General features: G+C 42.6%; 1 protein-coding gene across 2 annotated transcripts in view; it reads left to right on the forward strand.

Moving 5' to 3' along the window:
* The first annotated feature begins 6332 nt into the window (after window positions 1-6332).
* Window positions 6333-19782, forward strand: part of LOC122062941 (autophagy-related protein 2) — a 28700-nt gene continuing 15250 nt past the window's right edge. Inside the window, exons 1-5 of one of the 2 annotated variants that reach the window (XM_042626602.1) lie at window positions 6333-6734; window positions 14340-15415; window positions 16029-16177; window positions 16348-16499; window positions 16618-19782. In XM_042626602.1, the coding sequence (XP_042482536.1) occupies window positions 6531-6734; window positions 14340-15415; window positions 16029-16177; window positions 16348-16499; window positions 16618-19782 (4746 nt within the window). In that variant the 5' untranslated portion in view covers window positions 6333-6530. The remainder of the gene's footprint in view (window positions 6735-14339; window positions 15416-16028; window positions 16178-16347; window positions 16500-16617) is intronic. The other variant, XM_042626601.1, reaches the window with a different exon arrangement.

The raw sequence follows: 19782 nt of genomic DNA on the forward strand, positions 1-19782 counted from the left end.
TCAATAGACTACCGCCCTCTGGAAGAAGTTCCTTTCATTCTTTTCAGATATCGTCGCCAGTGCTTCGGCCTCTGCCCATTTCGTGAAGTAGTCTACCGCCACCACTACAAACTTCCTTTGTCTCGTGGGCAAGGGGAATGGGCCCAGGATGTCCATTCCCCACATGGCAAATGGTATCAGGCTTGATAGGGATGAGAGCTCGGTAGAGTGCTACCTAGGGACGGGGGCTAACATCTGGCACTTGACGCACTTCCTGACTAACTATTCCGCGTCCTTCCTTATTGTCGGTCAGAACAGGCCCTGCCTTAACACTTTATGTGCCAAGGCCCAGGCTCCCAGGTGTTGGCTGCATATCCCTTCATGCACTTCTCGGAGTGCATACTTGCCATCGACGGGGTTCAGGCACTTGAGGTTCGGCATGATGAACCCTATTTTGTACAGCGTCTCGTCCTTCAGAAGGAAGCGTGCTGACCTCATTCGTACTTTCCTTGCCTCGTCCCTATTCTCGGGGAGCTTTCCTTCCTGTAGGTATTCGGTTATGGCATCCATCCAGCTATGGCCGTGTTCGCCTACAGGTAATACCTCTTGGGGTCTTTCGGTACTCGACTGTGGTAGCACTTCAAAATACACCGATCGTCCAAGGTCTGCGAAGTCAGAGGTGGCCAACTGCGACAATGCGTCTGCACTAGCATTCTCTTCTTGTGGCACCTGCCTTACCTCGAATTCCTTGAAGGCTATTATTCTTTCTCGCACTGTCTTCAAGTACCCAACCATCCTTTATTCTTTGGCTTCGTAGTCTCCATTCACCTATCATACCACGAGCTGTGAATCACTATGCACCACCAGCTCCTGTACCATCAAAGCCCGTGCCAGATTAATTTTGGCTATTAACGCTTCATACTCTGCTTCGTTGTTGGAGGCATCGAAGTCAAACCGTAGGGCGTACTCGATCTTGAAACCTCTGGGGCTGACTAATCTGATCCCTGCGCCGCTTCCTGCGTTGTTGGAAGCACCATCCACGTACAATGCCCAAGCCTTTTCTCCTCGGTCCTCAAAAGATTCCTGGGGATTGTCAGGGAGCGTCGTCTTGGCTATGAAGTCTGCAAGGGTCTGTGCTTTTATTACGGTTTTCGATTTGTACTGGATGTCAAATTCTCCTAACTCTATGGCCCAGTTTACCAGGCGATCGGACATATCCGGCCGCTGTAGTATCTTCTTCAGGGGCTGGTCTGTGAGCATACATACTGTATGTGATTGAAAATAGGGCCTCAGCTTTCTTGCCGCTGTTACCAGGGCATATGCCACTTTCTCCGTCTTTCTATATCTTGTTTCAACATCTAGCAGGGTTCGGCTGACGTAGTATATCGGCCGTTGTTGCCTTCCTTCTTCCTTCGTCAGTACTGCACTTACAACTACTGCTAATACAACAAGGTATCCCCGGCGTTTGGCTTTGTCAGTAGTGGGGGTGCGGTCAGGTACTCCTTCAGTTGTTCAAAGGACTTTTTACATTCCTCCATCCATTCGAACTTTTTGGATCCCTTCAAGGCTCTGAAGAAGGGGAGGCATCTGTCATCCGACCGAGATAGGAATCACCCTAGGGCGGCGACTCTGCCTGTTAGCTCTTGGACTTGCTTCACATTCTGGGGTGACCTCATATCTTAAATGGCTTGTATTTTCACCGGATTGGCTTCAATTCCCCTCTCCGAGACAATAAATCCGAGGAACTTTCCCGAGGCTACTCCGGATGCGCACTTTGCCGGGTTCAGCTTCATGCCGTACTGCCTCAGCACCTGGAATGCCTTTTCTAAGTCTTGAATGTGTTGTTCCGCCTTCAGGCTTTTTACAAGCATATCGTCTATGTATACCTCCATGGTTTTGCCGATCATCCCCTTGAAGATTTTATTCACCAACCTTTGATAGGTGGCCCCTGCGTTTTTAAGCCCAAAGGGCATGACTTCATAGCAGTACAAGCCCCCCTCGGTCACAAAGGATGTCTTCGGGACATCACCCTCAGACATCTTGATCTGATTGTACCCCGAGTACGCATCCATGAAGCTCAGCGCCTCGTATCTTGCCGTGGCATCAATGAGGAGGTCTATTTTCGGTAGGGGATATCCATCCTTTGGGCAGGCTTTGTTTAGATCGGTGAAGTCAATGCAAATCCTCCACATTCCATTTACCTTCGGGACCATCATCACGTTGGATATCCACTTCGGGTATTGGATCTCGCGGATGAACTGGGCCTTCAACAACTTCTCTACTTCTTCATCTATTTTTTGTTGCCTTTCGGGGGCGAAGGTCCTCTTCTTCTGTTGCACCGGCTTCTTTGCCGGGTTGACATTCAGATGATACTCTATTACCTCTCGATCTATTCCAGGCATGTCTAAGGCCAACCAGGCGAAGACGTCAGAGTTGTTTTGGAGGAATGAGATGAGTTTTTCTCGTTGTTGCCTTGGCATTGTAGCCCCGACCTAGAATTGGCGAGTGTTATCCCCCTCTTCGGCCTCAATTTGTATCAGATCCTCATCCGGTTCCCCCCTTTGATAATTGGTGTCATCACACAGATCTTCTATAGGGAGTGCCTCGCCCGCCTTCTCTCTTCCCCATAAGGTAGTGGCGTAGCATCTCTGAGATGCCTCCTGATCGCCTCGACATTCACCGACACCTTTCTTGGTTGGGAATTTCATCTTGAGATGTGGTGTGGAGACGACAGCCTTTAGCAGGTTTAAACCAACTCTCCCTAGTATGGCATTGTATGCCGAAGTAATACCTACTACCAAGAAGTTGATCATGACTGTTACTTGGTGATCTCCGGTGCCGGCTCGTACCGGCAACTCAATCGATCCCTCCACTTTTACTGGGACGCCGAAAAATCCTTGCAACGGGTGTTCGACTTTCTTAGCTTTCCCTCGTCCAAGCCCATCTTCTGGAAAGCCTCAAGGAACAGGATATCAGCTGAACTGCTGTTATCCACTAAGATCATTTTCACTCTGCAATCAGCTATGGTCATGGTGACTACCAGGGCATTGTCATGCGGAGTGTGCACCCCCTCCAGATCATCGTCTGAGAAGGAAATTACCGTCCCCGTCCTCGCCTTCTTGTTCGACCATTCAGCCACATATACGCTTCTCGCATAGGCTTTTGCTTTCCTGGCCGTGACTGAACTTTCTCCAGCGGCTAGGCCTCCACAGATTGTTGCTATAACCCTAGTTTAGCTTTTATTCTCATCCCGGAGGTGGTCAGTTTCCTCGGGTGTCCGGTTGCTTTGCCGCTCCTGATTGCCTCTGCGGGCTGACTTATAGTGGCCTCTGCCATCTCTACGACGATTGTCCCTGCGGTCATTACCGTCTTGGGTATCCTCCTTTTCGCGGTCCACAAATCGGCCTAGATATCCTCTTTGGATCATTCCTTCTATTTCCCCCTTGAGGTACCAACAATCTTCGGTGTCGTGGCCGTGGTCCCTGTGGAAGTGGCAATATCTATCCATATTGCGTCTCTCGGGGTGTTGTCCCATCTTCCCTGGCCACTTCATGGCTCTGGCATCCGGGGAGTCCTTTATCTGCATTAGTACATCCGTTCGTCTCCGGTTCAGGGGCACATACTTCTCGAACTCCCTTGGTGGACTGAGTGCCCGACCACACTCGGGCTTTCGTCTCTTGTTTTCTTCGGAAGGTTTGTCGTCGCCCCTTGAGATCCTTTTCCTTCTTGTCTTCCTTTCAGCTTCTTCATCGACTTGAAGGGTTTCTTTCATCTGGATGTACTTATCACACCGAGCTCTCAACTCGGCCAAGTTCCTCGGTGTATGCTTAGCCAAAGACCTTTTCAACTCCTTATCCTTGATGCCTCCCAGCAGGGCTGTGAACTCTTTTTTCTGGTCCAGACCTCTGATCATGATCTTCTCTTGTTGGAAGCGCTTCATGTAGTTTCGCAGTGATTCTCCTTCATGTTGCTTGACGTTGGTCAAGTTTAACGTGGTCTTCTGAAGGGGTTGGCTACTGGAGAATCCCTTCACGAAGAAGTAACTTAGATCACTGAAGCTATGGATCGACTTCGTCGGCAAATGGTTGTACCATAGCCTTGCCTCTCCTATGAACGTCAATGGCACAGCACGACACATGATGTTTTTTGAGACTCGATGGAACTGCATAGTGACCTTGAAGCCTTCCAGATGATCGACGGGGTCCCCAGACCCGTCATAGGTGTCATACTTTGGCGGGCGAAAGCCGATCGGGAGCGGGTCCCTCATGACCTCATCAGCTAGAGCTGTGTCATTAGTGAGGTCTGGCTCGCGAGCTCCCATTTGATTTTTTGCCACCTTCTTGATCTCATCTTTCAGATCCAGGATCATTTGCTTCAACCCCGAGTCCTCGTGTCTCTGTTCGTCTCCTTGGCACGGTTCCCCCTGTTGGTCCCCGGCGGCACGCCGCGTCCTTCCCCTGGGTGCGAGACTTTCCCTCATTGCTCAATTTCAAAGATTATGATCGGACCTTATCGATCATGTACTGCTTCGGTCCTCGTCTCGAGCTCTCTCGGGCTGGATATGGGGGCCTCGCGGTGCTCCGCTGGTCTTCTGAGAGACACCTTTGGAGACCTCCTTCATTGCCTTGACCATTCGATCATACTTCTCCTGGAGGGCTTCGAACTGCTCCCTTGTCACATATTCCTGCGCTCCAGGAGGGGGCGTAGGATTACTATCTCCGCGCACTGAATATCAGGCCAAACGCTGGTACCTCGCGGAACCTTCCTGATCATCGTTTCCCCTTGCTCCTCCGATTTTCGTCGAGGGAGGGAGCCCTCCTGAAGGTTCCTCCTCCCCCATGTTTATATTCGACGCTACTCTAGTGTTCCTACGATTGTAGGTTTTCCCCACCATTACTGTCATTCCCACAGATGGCGCCAATCTGTTGCTGCCGAAAATCTGTATGAGCTGATCCTGCACAAATACAAAAGGCAGAGGCCCGGATGTTTATCCGAGGTTAGTCCTCCGACGCCCAAGTTAGAGATCGGCCGCATAGCTTTTCACAAGGGTAATGGTGAGGGTTTTTCTGCATACCTTTTTTCCTCCACTCGGGCCCTCTCTTATAGTCCTTAGGGTTTAGGATTTCTCTTTCCCTTGGAGGAGTCCTCCTCGGGTCCCCCTCCTTTCCTCTTCGAGTCCTACTCGGAGACGTCTTATCTCTTTCGTGGGGAATATTCTCTTCACGCGGTTGACGCGGTCAGACTCCTTGTAGCATCTAACAGGTGAGCGACACGTCCTTTCCTTGGATACCACGTGTTCTTACCCTACTGGGCAATCAATTTGGCCGTATCACCATTCAATTATGTTTTGTAAATTTAATCATAAATTAGGAAAGTCAGTTCTCATATTGACCCATCCACACCACACCAATGGCAATATGAGAAACAATATCTAATACATGGGTCCACATGGTTACAGAAAGAAAGAAAATAATAAAAAGATCTATTAAAGATTAGAGAGAGGGTTCTTGAAAGGCAATGTGACCCCTATGCTAGCGCGAAGGCCAACAATAGTGCACGTGAAAAACATCAATAGGAATGAGATCTTCACCTTTAATGAGGTGTGGGGCTGTCATTTCACCTGGTGTCTTAGTGCGGAGGTTATAATATCTTTCATGCTTCGTTTCGGTAAAGATTATATATAGTGAGAGCTTCTCTGTGGGCAGTGGGTAATTTTTTTTATATATTTATTAAAATTATTTTTTAGAAAAAATGGGAAAATAGGTACATTAATTCATTTTTATTTTTTGTTTTCTTGCCATCCAAACATAGGAAACCTTCACAGAATGATGACTTAAAAAAAAAAAAAATTAAATAAAAGAGAGAGAAAGTCATTCAATCACACGGTTTGTATGGTATCCCCAAGAAATCAATCTGACATTGGATTATTTTAAGTTTAGAAAATCCAGTAGCGTGTGCAAACCCGTCAGAAGCATGCCACGTATTCATCCTTAAATTAAATTAAAAAAAAAAGAAAAAAAAGAATTTGATCTTTCCAAGTATCGACGGGGATTGAGCTTCTCTGTGGTGTAATACAATGTTTAATAAGCATCTAATGTCTAGAAATGCCTTAGTATGAAATCCAAAGTAATCATATGCAGTCCAAGACGTTTCTAGACGTTAAATACATGTCGAATACTGTGTTACACCACAGAGGAGTCAAATCGAACGGACGGTTGTCTAGGACCAGTGGATTTGTCGTAGTAAAAAAGTTAAAAGGAGAAAGTTAAAACTGAAAGTGAAAAAAAATAAAATAAAGTAAATCCAAAGCTTCATCTTTGTGACCTATTTCGCCTTCTTTAACTACAATAAGAAATCATCTTTCTTTCCTTTCTCTTCTTGCTTTTCTTGGTTGCCTGTATCTCTCTCTCTTTCTCTCTCTGGTTTGGATGGGAGCGCAAGCTTCCATCAAGAGCAAAGTGGCGGCTAGAGAGGAACTCTTGAAGACGAACCCTAAGGCCTACCAGTCCTAGAAACCGGAGACGGAGACGACGACGAAAAAGAAGAAGAAGATGTTTCCCTGGAACTTTGCTAAGTCTGCGGACGACATGTTCTCTCGTTGGGCCATCAAGCGTGTCTGCAAATTCCTCTTGAAGAAGAAATTGGGCCAATTCATATTGGGAGATATCGACCTTGAGAATCTCGAAGTGCAGCTTCGTGCCGGTACCATCCAGCTCAAAGACCTCGCCCTCAACGTTGATTTCATCAATCAGAAGGTATGCTCCTGGGCTCAACCCTTTTCAGATTCCGAGAAACTATTGATTCTTCCTTTTTTTTTTTTTTTCCTTTTGTTTTTTGGGAGAGGAGGGGAGGGGGGTGATGGTGGTTCTGGAAAACACGCAACTGCTCAGGAATTTAGAATTGAATGTCTGAGAACACAAACTTGCATCTCTTTGTAGTTATCTTCTGGAAGGTGTTTGTTTTGTTTTTTTTTTTGTTTTTTTTTTGTTTTTTTTTTCCGGATATGGGTTCTGCAGGTCTGATTGCCAACTTTTATTAGTGACTGCTACAGACCTAATAGGTCACTGGGCAAACCTTGATTTAGTGAGGCAAGTTACGGAGCGTTAGTTTTTGCTTGGATGGGTGATGGGTCTGTCTTCCCGCCAATGGGAGAGAAGAATGATACCGCGTGCTGGACCCTGCTGTATCAGTTGTCAGAGCTTTCTATCTCAGCTTTTGGGTTTTATTTTCTCAGAGATGTTTGTTCTAATGCAATCAGGGAAATCAGAAGATGTGGCCACTGTATCTTTCCCATCAGTTTTGGGAGCTGTAGCATTAGCTCCTTGGTTTTGTTTCCCCATGTCTTTCAGTGTTGCAGGTCCTGCTTTGGCAGAGGACGTGGTTACATTCTTGGGATATTCTTGCTAGTGGTTCCATTGAAAGGGTTCACGATTGGTGTTTTGTGGCTTTGCTCAACTGCCGGTGGAAACTGTCTACTGTTAATCACTTTATCTGTTTGCATGACTTACAAAGTTAGAGGTCCTATATATATTTATATATGCTGATAGGTTAATATCATTTATTTGAATTAGTGAAATAAGGTGTGAGGGAAGCAAAAAAGGAACAGTCAATGAAAGAGGGATAAAAGAAAAGCTTTAACCTAAAACAGGGAGGCGATGCAAAAACAAATAAGAAAACCAGTGTATCTCAGAAGGGTAGTGAAAAGTACCCTAGAATTTCTGCAGCCAACTCTTAATGAAACCATCAGCTAAAAGTTGGCACCATGGCATCTTGATGCAGCTCAAAAAGAGGGATTCAAAATAAACTAGAAGATAGAATAAAGTACTAGATAACAAGGATCAGGGAGGACCATTTAACTCCAAGGTTAGAGAAAACCACTTAACTTTGGGTCTCTTGGGGACTCTTTCACTCAGGTACGAGATTTTTTCACCCCTAGAGGACCTCAACTCAAAATGGGCTCACATGGCCACCTAAAAAAAAAAAAAAGCCGTACCCAGTGCATGAGGCTCCCGCCATTGTGGGGTCTGGGGTTGGTCATAATATATGCAGCTTTGCACCTTTACCTTTGTTTCATGGAGGGTCTGTGATGTAGTTCAAGCTTGCACAAGGGAGGGACTGCTGGCTCCATCGGACCAAGTCCAATGCTGGACCAGCCAACCCAAACCAGGCCCCATAGAGCAGCCCAGTTGTGCTGCCAGATTGGTCTGTTCCTGCCCTATCAAGCAGTCCCAGATTTTTTGCAGTTCTGACCCATATAGCAGGGCCAACGAACCGGCATCTTTATGGTCATTTTTACTTCAGTTCTAGTTGCCAGTTGGAACCTCTAGAAGCTTCACTAATGCAGAACCTGGGTTTAAAAAAACCCCGTTCGGTTCGCTTGATGGGCCCACCCAAATAAGAGAACTCAATAATCAAGTTGCAGTGGCAGTATTATAAATAGACAGCAGTTATAAAGAGAGTGACAGAGTTGTATATGACCAGATTCCTAATGAGATACTTGGGAGATGGGACCTAAAGGGAATTAATAAGTATTTGATGGGGATAAACTAGGAAGAAAAATATGAATTTGGAATATGAGAGAATTAGAGACAAAGAGAAGGGCATAACAGGAAATCAGCATAAAAGACAAATAAATAGCACTCATGCTTCTTCAACCTTGTGTCAGAACCAGAAACCAGGCAGAGACTATTGGATTCAAGGAGGAAGAACTCCCTGGTAAGAGCTCAGATCGATTTGAAGTTTGGAAGGATGGGTCGCAACTCACAGCCCTACTAAAAACAACACATAGTCTCCTTAGACAACAAGCAAACCAGAAGTTCCAGAGGTCTGAAACTGAGCTCTACGGTGATGTTCTGTTCAGACCTGCAACTGAAGTTCTATCCTTTGATGAGAGGATTTCTGGAACCAGAGCTTGAGGGGTTTGGATCTCTTAGGGAAGAGCAACCTTCACACAAAGTTTCAGTTCCAGCAGATCAAAGGTGGGGGAGATCGATCCATTTGTTTGGTGCTGCAACTATTGCCCAGAAACAGGGGTTCGACGAGCAAGAGAGAGAATGATAAGAAGGAGAAGAAGAACAGAGGAAGATGAAGAAGAAGAGGAAGAAAAAGAAGAAGAAGAAGAAAAAAGGCAGGGAAGTCACACAAAGCCACTGTCACGCAGGCTCTCAAAATCATTCCACCCAACTTCTTATTCTAATTCTGCCTTGCTCCATCGATTACATGTCTAATATAAAGGAAAATTAAAACAATTAATAGAAACTTCTTGAGAGGTAACTACTCTAAAATTAGAAACTAAATAATTCCAAAAGAAACTACTTCCAAAACAAAAGAGAATCAAATATCCTAAGATTGCTTCCCTAATTATCAACTACCAACCCTTGCCAGACCAGAATATCGGTTTGGGTTGGTTGTGCCTTGGCTTAGGTCTCCATAGTGGGTCAGCTCGGTCCAGCCAAGCCAAGGCATCTGCATCATTCACTACACAACAATCGATCCAGCCAAGCAGCAGCAGCCCAAGCTTCTATTTCTCTCTCCAGCGAGCTGTAACAATGCTGCCTTTTTGTATTTGGTAGTTTGAACGGTCAAACACCAAGTTTGGGTGCTGAACAAGTCTTCTAGAATGTCCTCCTTTTGTTCTATGTTAGTTGCTTAGTAGACAAGTTTGTAGCTAGTTTCCTAAGCTAATTAGTTTCCTTTTTTATATTAGTTTCTACTTTGTAAGCTGAACTCACTCCTATAAAGAGGAGCTGCTTTAACCAATTTAACAAGTTAATGAAGAATTGAAATTTGAATCTGTGTGTTAATTCATGGCTGGGATAGCTGAAAGCATGAGAGGGTGAGATGCCTAACATAAAAGGTGAGATGCCTATAACCTTACTCTCCTTCACCCTTCTCTACCCCTCCATAGAATTCTTTTCCTTCATTTGTTTTTCCCTTTTATTTCTTGAGTGCTGAAGTCTATTGTTAGATTGCAAATCAATCAAGCCAGAGTGAAAACCAGAAGCTAGCCAAGGATCAGAATTGACCAGCCATTGTCAGGGTTTTGAAGGCCCCCATCGATTGGCCATATCTTCCATCCCGCTGGCCAGATTCCAAAGCCCTTTGGGGTTTTATTTCTAACCTACAAGAGGACCCTTCGATCCAGACTTGGTAGCCAACTGAGCTCCCTAGCTGTTATTATTGAAGACCAACATAAATTCCCTAATTGGGAACTTGTTCTCAGAATTCCCAAACCTGAGATCAGGTCACAAGGCCCTTTGGAGGGTTTGATCAGCACATCAAAAGGACCATTCGACCAGCTTTGGGGCAGCCAATTTAAAGCCGCCAGTTTTCTCCCCTTTTCCTCTCTAAAACCTATGTTGGACAGCACCTTTTGGTACCTTGATCTGTACATCAGATCTGAGTCTTGGTTAGGAGTGATAATCAACTGGGGTTGTTTACCTTGTGTGAACCAACCATATATCAGGTTGTCTCCTGACTCAAACCTGCAACCACTAGGTTGCAATGGAGCAACCTTACTATGCCGAGGTCTACCCTTGACATGATGAACCTAAACTTCAAGTACAAAAAATCCTCAAGTCCCCAGAAGGTGGGGGCTAAGCTGTTAAGAGAGGAGGGTGTCATGGGAGCTGTTAAGAAGAACATTTCAGAAAGAGCCATCACATGTCATGACTGCATCATTCTCCCCCACTTTGAAAACTCGTCCTCAAGTTTAAAGAAGCCATCTTTTGTCTTTGTTCATCAACCTTTTGTTGCGCTTTGTCAGACACTGGAGGTGTACCATAGTCTACTGGAGCGGCGAAACTATCCTCAGCAATCTTCTCCAATGTCAATTTTGCTTTCATGTTGGATAGATTTCGGAACTTTCTCGATAGATTTTGAAAGTAAATGGACACTGTTTAAGTGGATGGGATACCAATTATGCCACACCCAAACAATATAGACATCAAGGAGGCAAAACTCCCTTGGAATTAGGGGGGGCTGTATGGAAACATTTATATTCCAAATTAGTATTTTTGAGTTGGAAATACTTTTTTGTGTTTCTGTTCATTTGGAATACTTCTGTACAAAAAAATGATGTATGGTAAAACTGGAGAAGAAGCCATTAAAAGAGAACAGAAACATGTATGAAATGCATATTAACAGAAGTATATCTTTTGTTGGCACCAGATTACATAAAATGCCATTGTACACATTGGATTGGCATTCAAAAGGCTAAGGGATAGAACAATTTTTACATTGGCACCAATTGGCATGAATTCTGGTTGAATCGATGCATCTTTCTTCCCACCATTCATAAAGAACTTGACAAAAGTATCCATGATCATTGACACTGCTTCGATCTCCTCAACTTTACCTAGTATCCAAGTGTGTTGATCTTTCCCCACCATGACTGTAGCCCTTCATCTCTACTCATCATCACAACAGTGTAAACCTTTCAACCTGAACCTGTACAGTCCATGCCACCCGCAAAAGTGGCAAAACAGAATCCAGAAGTTCATCAACAACTTCATTGAGTTAATTAGTTCAACACCGCAAATTTTCGTTTTTGTGTATTTCTTAGTTGACAAGTAAGTAGTTGTCTCTAGAAGATTCCTACTTACCATTCTGTTATTTTCTTAGCAAACATGTTGTTTCAATTGGGAAGGTTTGTTTCCTAATTGACTAGTTTCCTTTTCTTAGAAGCCTTCTATCTCATTTCTTTCTTTTTCGTAACAAGTTTGGCTAAAGGTATGAATTGGCCTTTACTTGTAAGAAGTGAACATAGTTTACGAATGAAATTTGAAGCTTTTTTGCTCCTAAAATCTCTGTGTGATTTGTGTCAACAGCTGAGATAGCTGTGGGTGAGAGGCCCGAGGCTGGGATAGCCTACCCCCACTCTTCTTCTCTTATCTTCCTGCTATTCCAGAGAGGTTTTACTGCTGTTTAGACCAATTGAGGGAGCTGCTTGAAGACCATTCACTGTTGCCGATCAGAAGTCCTTAGAACTCCTCCACCGATCTGGATTTTCCAGATTTCAGAAAGAACTTTCGAAGCCTTGCAGACCTATAGCCTGATCACTGCAGGCTTTTGAGAGTTTAAACATCATCCTAGGAGGGACCTTCGACCAGTGTTGGAGGGTCATCCCAGGACTGTAGCCTGCTATGACGAAGTTTCTCCCTAAAGTTTCCTTTTTTGAGCGCTAATTCAAGAAACATCAGATCTCACAAATCAGCCAGCAGAATTTGATATAATTTTGATGGCTTGTTCTCCCATATAGGGCCTCCCATTCGATACGAATTTCTAGCTCATCTGGGCTCTGATTCGAAAGATAACAGGTTACACTAATTCTGCCCAAATCTGTGTATTGTTTTCTCGCTTATACTTCGTCCACATTTGAGCCTATTAGTTGTTTATTGTTTGGAGGCTGTTTAAGCTTTATCTGGGGTAGGTTACCTTTTTAATCTACCTTACATTAGATTGAGGAAGAAAGTTGAGAAAGCGAAAAGAAAGAGGGGTCTTCGAGCTTGAGGGTCAAGAGTAGGGGTTTGTTGGGCCTTTTTTTGTTAAGCATTTGTGTTTCTGTTCTTTGTAAACAACTTCAAATTTGTTTATCAAATTACCATCAAATGTGTTTTTCTTTTCCACCCGGTTCATTCCAACAAAGAAAAAAAAAACGGACGTTACATACATTTTCTGTTCCAAATTTATCCAAAAAAACACAAAAACAACAGAATAATTTCTTTTGAATGTCGCCCATACAGTCCCTAGGTGACTGCATAAGTGCATATCCGCATGAAGCTTTCCCTCTCCAAGACCCAATAAATGATCTCTTTAGGTGCCCTATCATATGCTTTCTCGTAGCTAATGAAATTGATTTGAACTTTGAAGATCTTTGTCTCTCTAAAGTCTAAACTTCTCCGTCAATCTGCTGAGTAGATAGCTTCAGTTGTACGGATAAGAGATGTAGGGCTGAAGAGAGAGAGAGAGGCAGAAAAGGATCTTTAGTGCAATAATTTGTTATTCTGAATAAAAGCATCGTTCCTAATTCACTAATTCGTGGGAAGATACTGAACTTCTTGTATTTGAAAATTGGATGATGGACCTTTCTAATTTAGTCCATATAATATTGTTTTCAGGAGCTAGAGGCCCAATGAACTGAAAACCCATAACCCCATTAACAACCTTTCTAATTTAGTCCATATAATGTTGTTTTTGGGAGCTAGAGGCCCCATGAACTGAAAATCCATGACCCCATTAACAATATTCTCATTTATGATCAATGTCTTTTGGAGCCCTACTTGAGCCGAACACATTTCTATGGAGAAAAGAGGGCAGAGGGTTGGAACAATCTTATGACAAGGATTCTTGGAATTCCCAAATTGGCTCTGAGCCTGTGCGTATCGACTCGTCCAATGCTGTAGCTAATGTGTTAAAGCATCTCGCCTGGAGTGTATGTGAACATCACAACAGATATGATTAAGACATTTGTTACCACGTGAATATGGAACTGCGTGGCCTTCCTCCTCCTTTCAGGGTCTATCCGAAAGAGAATCCAATACCTCTTGGTCATGAATATCTGAATAAGACGAACCGGCCCCATCAAAATTGTAGGGTGATATTAAATCGGTGTATTTTTAGAGTGTTATAAATGGGTCAACTAAGCCCTCTCAGGGGCTTGTTTAAGAATAAGAAAGAGGAACTCATTTAAATACCGAGGAATAAAGTTTGATCCTATTCATGGGATTCCATAAATATCCAATAAATAAAGCAGCAATTTTTTTTCTTTTACTACAATAATGTCTTTCTCTTGGTTCCACATCTCTATACTGCAATAACGAAATACAGCTGATAAAAGTTGTTGCTTTGGATGATGCACATGTAGAAAGTTTTTGGGGGGGGGGGGGTTTCTTGTGCGTACTGCATACCTATTGAAGTATTTTGAAAAATAATGGATGCTTTCTCAGCATGAGGGGAAGAACTTGATCTTCTTGATATAAGCCCCAATTGATATTTTGTTATAGCTGTTTGATGTTTTATTCTATTTTGTTACACCTTATGATTTCTACACTTCTCCTTGTACTAAGTTCATTTAAATACTCTAGGACTTATTATCATGATTATCATTCTTGAGAATTGTTGCTTTGTTGCTGAGACTCGAAGATGAGCATATTGTCACTGAAATATCTGAAAGCAATATTGAATCATGCTTACACCAATTGTAAATGTTTGTAGTTGATCAATGGTTGTAACTGTATATAATGGATGTAGTGGGCATCTTTCTTCCCCCTCCCAAATGTCATTTGGCCATTGTACTATTTTTTTATGAATACCTATTTTTTTTTCTTTTTAGGCATCTTATTGTATGTCTTTGTTTTCAGTTGGGTGCATCAACAATCATTGTAAAAGAAGGATCTATTGGTTCGCTGTTGGTTAAAGTTCCTTGGAAGGGACAACGTTGTGAAATTGAAGTGGATGAACTTGAGGTTGTGCTTGGTCCATTTGTGGGTGACGTTATTCTAGCTGGAGCTGAAACAAATTTGTCCAGTCAAGATTGCAAGCAGTCTGGGAATCACGGTTTGGAAAGTCTTGAACATGAAACGGTCAACAATGCTTCCACATCTAATTCCCTTGATGTACATGAAGGAGTTAAGACCATTGCTAAGATGGTAAAATGGTTGCTCACAAGCTTCAACATAAAAATAAAAAAATTAATTATTGCATTCGATCCCTGTTCAATGGGTGAAATGAATGCAAGATCTCACACAACGTTAGTGCTTCGGGTTATAGAAACAGAATGTGGAACTTGTTTTGATAAAGATGGTGCTCTAAATTCTGAGATAGAAGCTGAGAGCTTTCTTGGGATGCATAGACTGACAAACTTCATAGAGTTTAAGGGAGCAGTTGTTGAGCTTCTTCAGATAGATAATGTTGATAATCAGTCACAGCTTCCATGTGCTCCAGGAAGCTGTCCTGCCAATGTTACAACTCCAATATTGACAGGGGAAAGTGGTGGATTCTCTGGGACCCTGAAACTGAGTATACCTTGGAAGAATGGATCTTTAGATATGAGGAAAGTGGATGCTGATGCTTTTATTAAACCATTGGAGTTGAGATTTCAGCCTAGTACCATTAAATGGATAATTTGCTTATGGGAATCACTCAAGAATTTAGGAACAGATGGCAGGAGTCATATGAATTATAAGGCTAAAGACTTGACTTTCCTTCCACCATTTCAGAGTCATTCTTCCACATCCTTGGTGTCTGCTGCAGTGGCTACGGACAAGATGATGCCAAACAGTGAAAATTTCCCCGTAGATTTCGGCTATGTAACAAGCCAAGAAACAGCAGCAGAGGCTTTGCTTCCAGGATCAAAAGTTATTCCAGATTGGGTGCCATTGTCCACCAATGAAGACCAGGGGGAGAGATCGGGAGGAGAAATAGATTATGGAGCAAGGTATGTTTTCTTTCTGTGCTTTAAATCACTTAATCATGGTTGGAATAAAAGAAAATGGCATTATATCTTCTTGTCTTAGTGCTAACAGACACTGCAATCCAAACTTTAAACCTATCTTATTTAGATTGAGGCGAGCATAATTACGTTTTTCTTGATCAAGTAAATCCAATAATTGGTTGCTCAGAGGTTTGGTTCCAATTCCACCAACCCTCATCGATCATATGTACTTTATTTACACTTCCAACCCCATCTCCACTTGCAATTTTGCACTTTGTGTTTTTTACTTCTGATGATATCAATTGTAGCTTAAGCAGCTCCATATTCTGCCTGTTCTTTTTTTTTTTTTTTTGGTAAAACATTCTGCCTGTTCCGGTTTTAGTAAGTAGGCTTTCAGAGTTTCAGTTGATTCAGTTCTTACTTGGTATACCCCCTAGCCTCAAGTGTTCTTTGAACACCAGCTTGAAAAGGGAATCAGTGGTTGGTTTAAAGCCTAAATTGTTTCCTACCTACTTCTTGGTTCTTTTTTCTTCTCTTCCTTTTGAATTTCTAAAATTTTCGTAATCTCAATTGAACCTTAATAACACCAGTTATTATGCCTTTGTGTTATTTGCAGCATAGATCAATTTTTCGAATGCTTCGATGGAATGAGGAGTTCTCAGTTAGCGTTGGGCAACAGCGGTATATGGAACTTGACATGTTCTGTTTTCAGTGCAATAACTGCTGCATCCAGCCTTGCTTCTGGATCATTACAAATCCCTACGGGTATGTTCTTTATCGAGATTCTAACATCTATTGAGTTTCTAGAATGTCATCTTATATGCTGAGTTTCCTGTTTCTTCCTTGAGGTATATGAAGCTCGATTACTGTTTTGGGGCAACCCATGTGTATTTATTATTTATGTTATCTATTATAGATATCATATACATGTGCAGATCAGAAGCATGTTGAGACAAACCTAAAGGCAACTGTTTCTGGGATTTCTATTATACTTTCTTTTCATGATGAAGAGCAGAAGTGTGGGTGTGATCGCAAAAGTCTACACTATCTCGGTGGAAAATGTGGAGATGTAATTCTTGTTTTGCAGGTAATTATTGTGCTCACTGGATTTTATCAATCTTTTTTTTTTCCTATTTAATAATTATTGTAGGTAATCACTGCAATTTGCTTTAGACTGATTTTGTACTTGTAAAATTGATTAACAGAATTCTCCTCAAGAAATGAAGTTCGAAGCAACTGTGAAGCATATTGAGCTTGATGATTACTTCAATCAAGGGGATGAGGCTGTGGACTCTGGATCTACTGAGAACAGCAATCAAAAACAGATTCTTTTCATCCAGCATCTTCAGGACGAAGTTCATGGTGCTCTCCCTTCATTTCGTTTGGCTGCCGATGATCCTGTTACACAAAGAGTGGATAGTAGCCTGAGTGGAATTAATTCTGGAACCATTCTCAAGGATGATTTAGTCAGGGTCAAATTGCTGAAAACTTCAAGTGTCAACCATTTCCATTTTACATTAAATTCAACTTACTCAAATGACAGTTTGAAGGGTTCACTGCATTTCTCTGTGGAGCTTCCCCCATTCATTTTCTGGTTGAACTTCAATTTGTTAAATATGATTTTTGATCTCTTGGATCAAGTAGGAAGTTCTTCTGAAACCAATAATGCAGACAAATGTTTTGGGACAAAGGATTTTAGCCTGCAGCATGACTCTTCATGTCATGGGGGCATGAAAGAAGGTACTATCCAGTATGTTACAACACTGCCTCAAAAAGGAAATCTGCGAGGGACTATATTAATACCGAATGCAAGGATTTTTTTATGTTTCCCTTTTAAATGTAATGGGGATTTTGGATGCTACACTTCCTGGGATCAGTTTATTGCAATCGACTTCTGTCCACTAGAGAGCAAGGAAAAAATTCAAAATAGAGGTCAAAAGGGATATTCTTCTGGGGCTTCCAGTTCCATCCACTTGAATTTCGGGAATGTTTTTCTTTATTTAATCAATTCTCGTAAAGATGCTACTGGCAGTAGCTCATTTATCCAAAAGCATGCCTTCTCCGCCCAGAAGGTTTTCTCTGTAACCAGCAGGAGAGGTCGTTATCCTGGTGTTATTTTGTTTTGGCAGGAGGGTCCTGTGACTGGTCCTTGGATAGCGAAGAAAGCTCAGTTTTTAGCCACTGCCCAGTGTTCAATGAGTAGAAATAAAGTGATGGATAGTGGTTCTGAGTTTGCATCTGTAACCACTTTGAAGGATCTGGAGAATACACTTTCTCATGCACGACAAGAGATGATTTTGAGCTCTATGCTTTTCCTGCATGTCCATCTTACTTCTGTTTCAATTCACCTTAACAGTTCCCAGTATAAAGATTTTCACTGCCTTCTAAATCAGGTTTTAGATGGTTTATCAAGTGTGGCCAGTGATAAGGATGCTGTTCCGTGTGACAATCCAAGGAGAGAAACTTCTGCTTCTCAAGTGTCGATCCTTGCTGAATGTGATTCTGTCAAAATATTAATTGATGTGGATAGGGAGGAGGATATAAAATCCTCACTGCAGACGGAACTTCCAGGTTCCTGGTACCGTTTAAAATTGGAAGTTCAAAGGTTTCATTTGTTAACTGTTTCAAATATTGGAGGAATTAGTGGTGCCAAATTTGTTTGGATGGGTCATGGTGAAGGTGAACTGTGGGGTTCAATCACAGGGTCTCCATCCCAGGAGCTTCTGCTAATCTCTTGTAGCAACTCTACGATTGGACGTGGTGATGGAGAAGGTGCCAATGTATTATCCTCTGGTTCTGCTGGTACTACTATTGTGCACCTTTGGGATCCACAGAGTTCCCAATGTATCACATCTATAACCATCAGAAGCAGCACAATAGTTGCACCAGGTGGTCGCTTGGATTGGTTTAATTCAATATCCTCCTTTTTCAGCTTACCATCTGATGGGACAGAGAAAAAACTCGAAGAATCGTTTGAGGATCACTCACCTTATCAAGCGACTTTTGCTTTTAACTTGGTAGATGTTGCTTTGAGTTATGAGCCCCACATAAAAAAATTGGTGAACAGTGAAGAGTTTGGAGAACTGTGTGTGGCATGTCTGTTAGCTGCAGCTTCATTGAATATTTCTAATCAAACTGTGTCAAATTCTATTGACAATGATTACAAAATTAGGGTGCAAGATCTGGGGCTTCTTCTTTATGCATTATCTGGATCTGAGAATGCCAAAAGCACTTATAGCGTGGAACATCTTCGCAAGATGGGCTATGTTAAAGTGGCTGGGGAGGCTCTTGTTGAAGCAACGTTGAGAACAAACTGTAAGAATGGCCTCCTATGGGAAGTAGAATGTTCTGAATCTCATATTATCCTGGAGACCTGCCATGACACAACATCTGGTATTCTTCGTTTGGTTGCTCAACTGCAGCAGCTTTTTGCACCTGATGTGGAGGAATCAATTGTTCATTTGCAGACTAGGTGGAATAATGTTCAGCAGACACATGATGAGGATGACATAAATTCTGAGACAGTAATCTCCAATGATGGTTCTGCCTCATCACCACCTCAAAATTATGCTTCAAGTCTGGACTCAAACCATGGTTTTTCTGTGGTGGGTCTAATGGATGAGATATGTGAGGATGCATTTAATCTTAACAAGATCAGGACAAGCACATGTGATACCTGTGGGTCACAGTTCTGTATTTCCCTTAATGGGGGTCTGCTTGGAGATGATTGTAATTTAGATACCCGTCATGCTCAATCTATATCACATAATTTATCTTTCAAAGAATCAATGTCAGGACTAGGAGTGGAAAGCACTCATGTGTCATCCCTACAGGGAGAGTGTTCTCCAGAATTTATAGAAGGCTATTACTTATCTGAGTTATGCCCTCTATCGGAGTTATCTACAAACAACCAATCATTGCCTCAGAATCTTAAATGCAAATCAAGCAATGCAACCCGAGATAGTGGAAGTGGAAATAGTGGATGGTATCAGGATACCTCACTGACAATTTTAGAAAATCACATTTCAGATGCAAGTGACCATCCTGAAGAATATAAATTCTTAGGAGGCGAGCTTCTATCTACAAGTTCTGATGGACTCTGCAAGGCAAGGGGAAGAGTACTTCTCAAGAAGATTGATGTGAGGTGGCGAATGTATGCCGGGACCGACTGGCATGACTCAGGGAGGAGCGTTCAGCTTACCACGAATACAAGTGGAAGAGATGCTACTGTTTGTTTAGAGCTTGTATTATCTAAGATGGATCTTTGGTATGACATGTTTCCCGATGGTGAAATATGCATGTCAAAACTCTCTCTCTCAGTTCAGGATTTCCATCTTTTTGACGGGAGCAAGCATGCGCCCTGGAAGTTG

The sequence above is a fragment of the Macadamia integrifolia genome, unplaced genomic scaffold (assembly GCF_013358625.1).
Source record: "Macadamia integrifolia cultivar HAES 741 unplaced genomic scaffold, SCU_Mint_v3 scaffold1149, whole genome shotgun sequence".
NCBI lineage: Eukaryota > Viridiplantae > Streptophyta > Magnoliopsida > Proteales > Proteaceae > Macadamia > Macadamia integrifolia.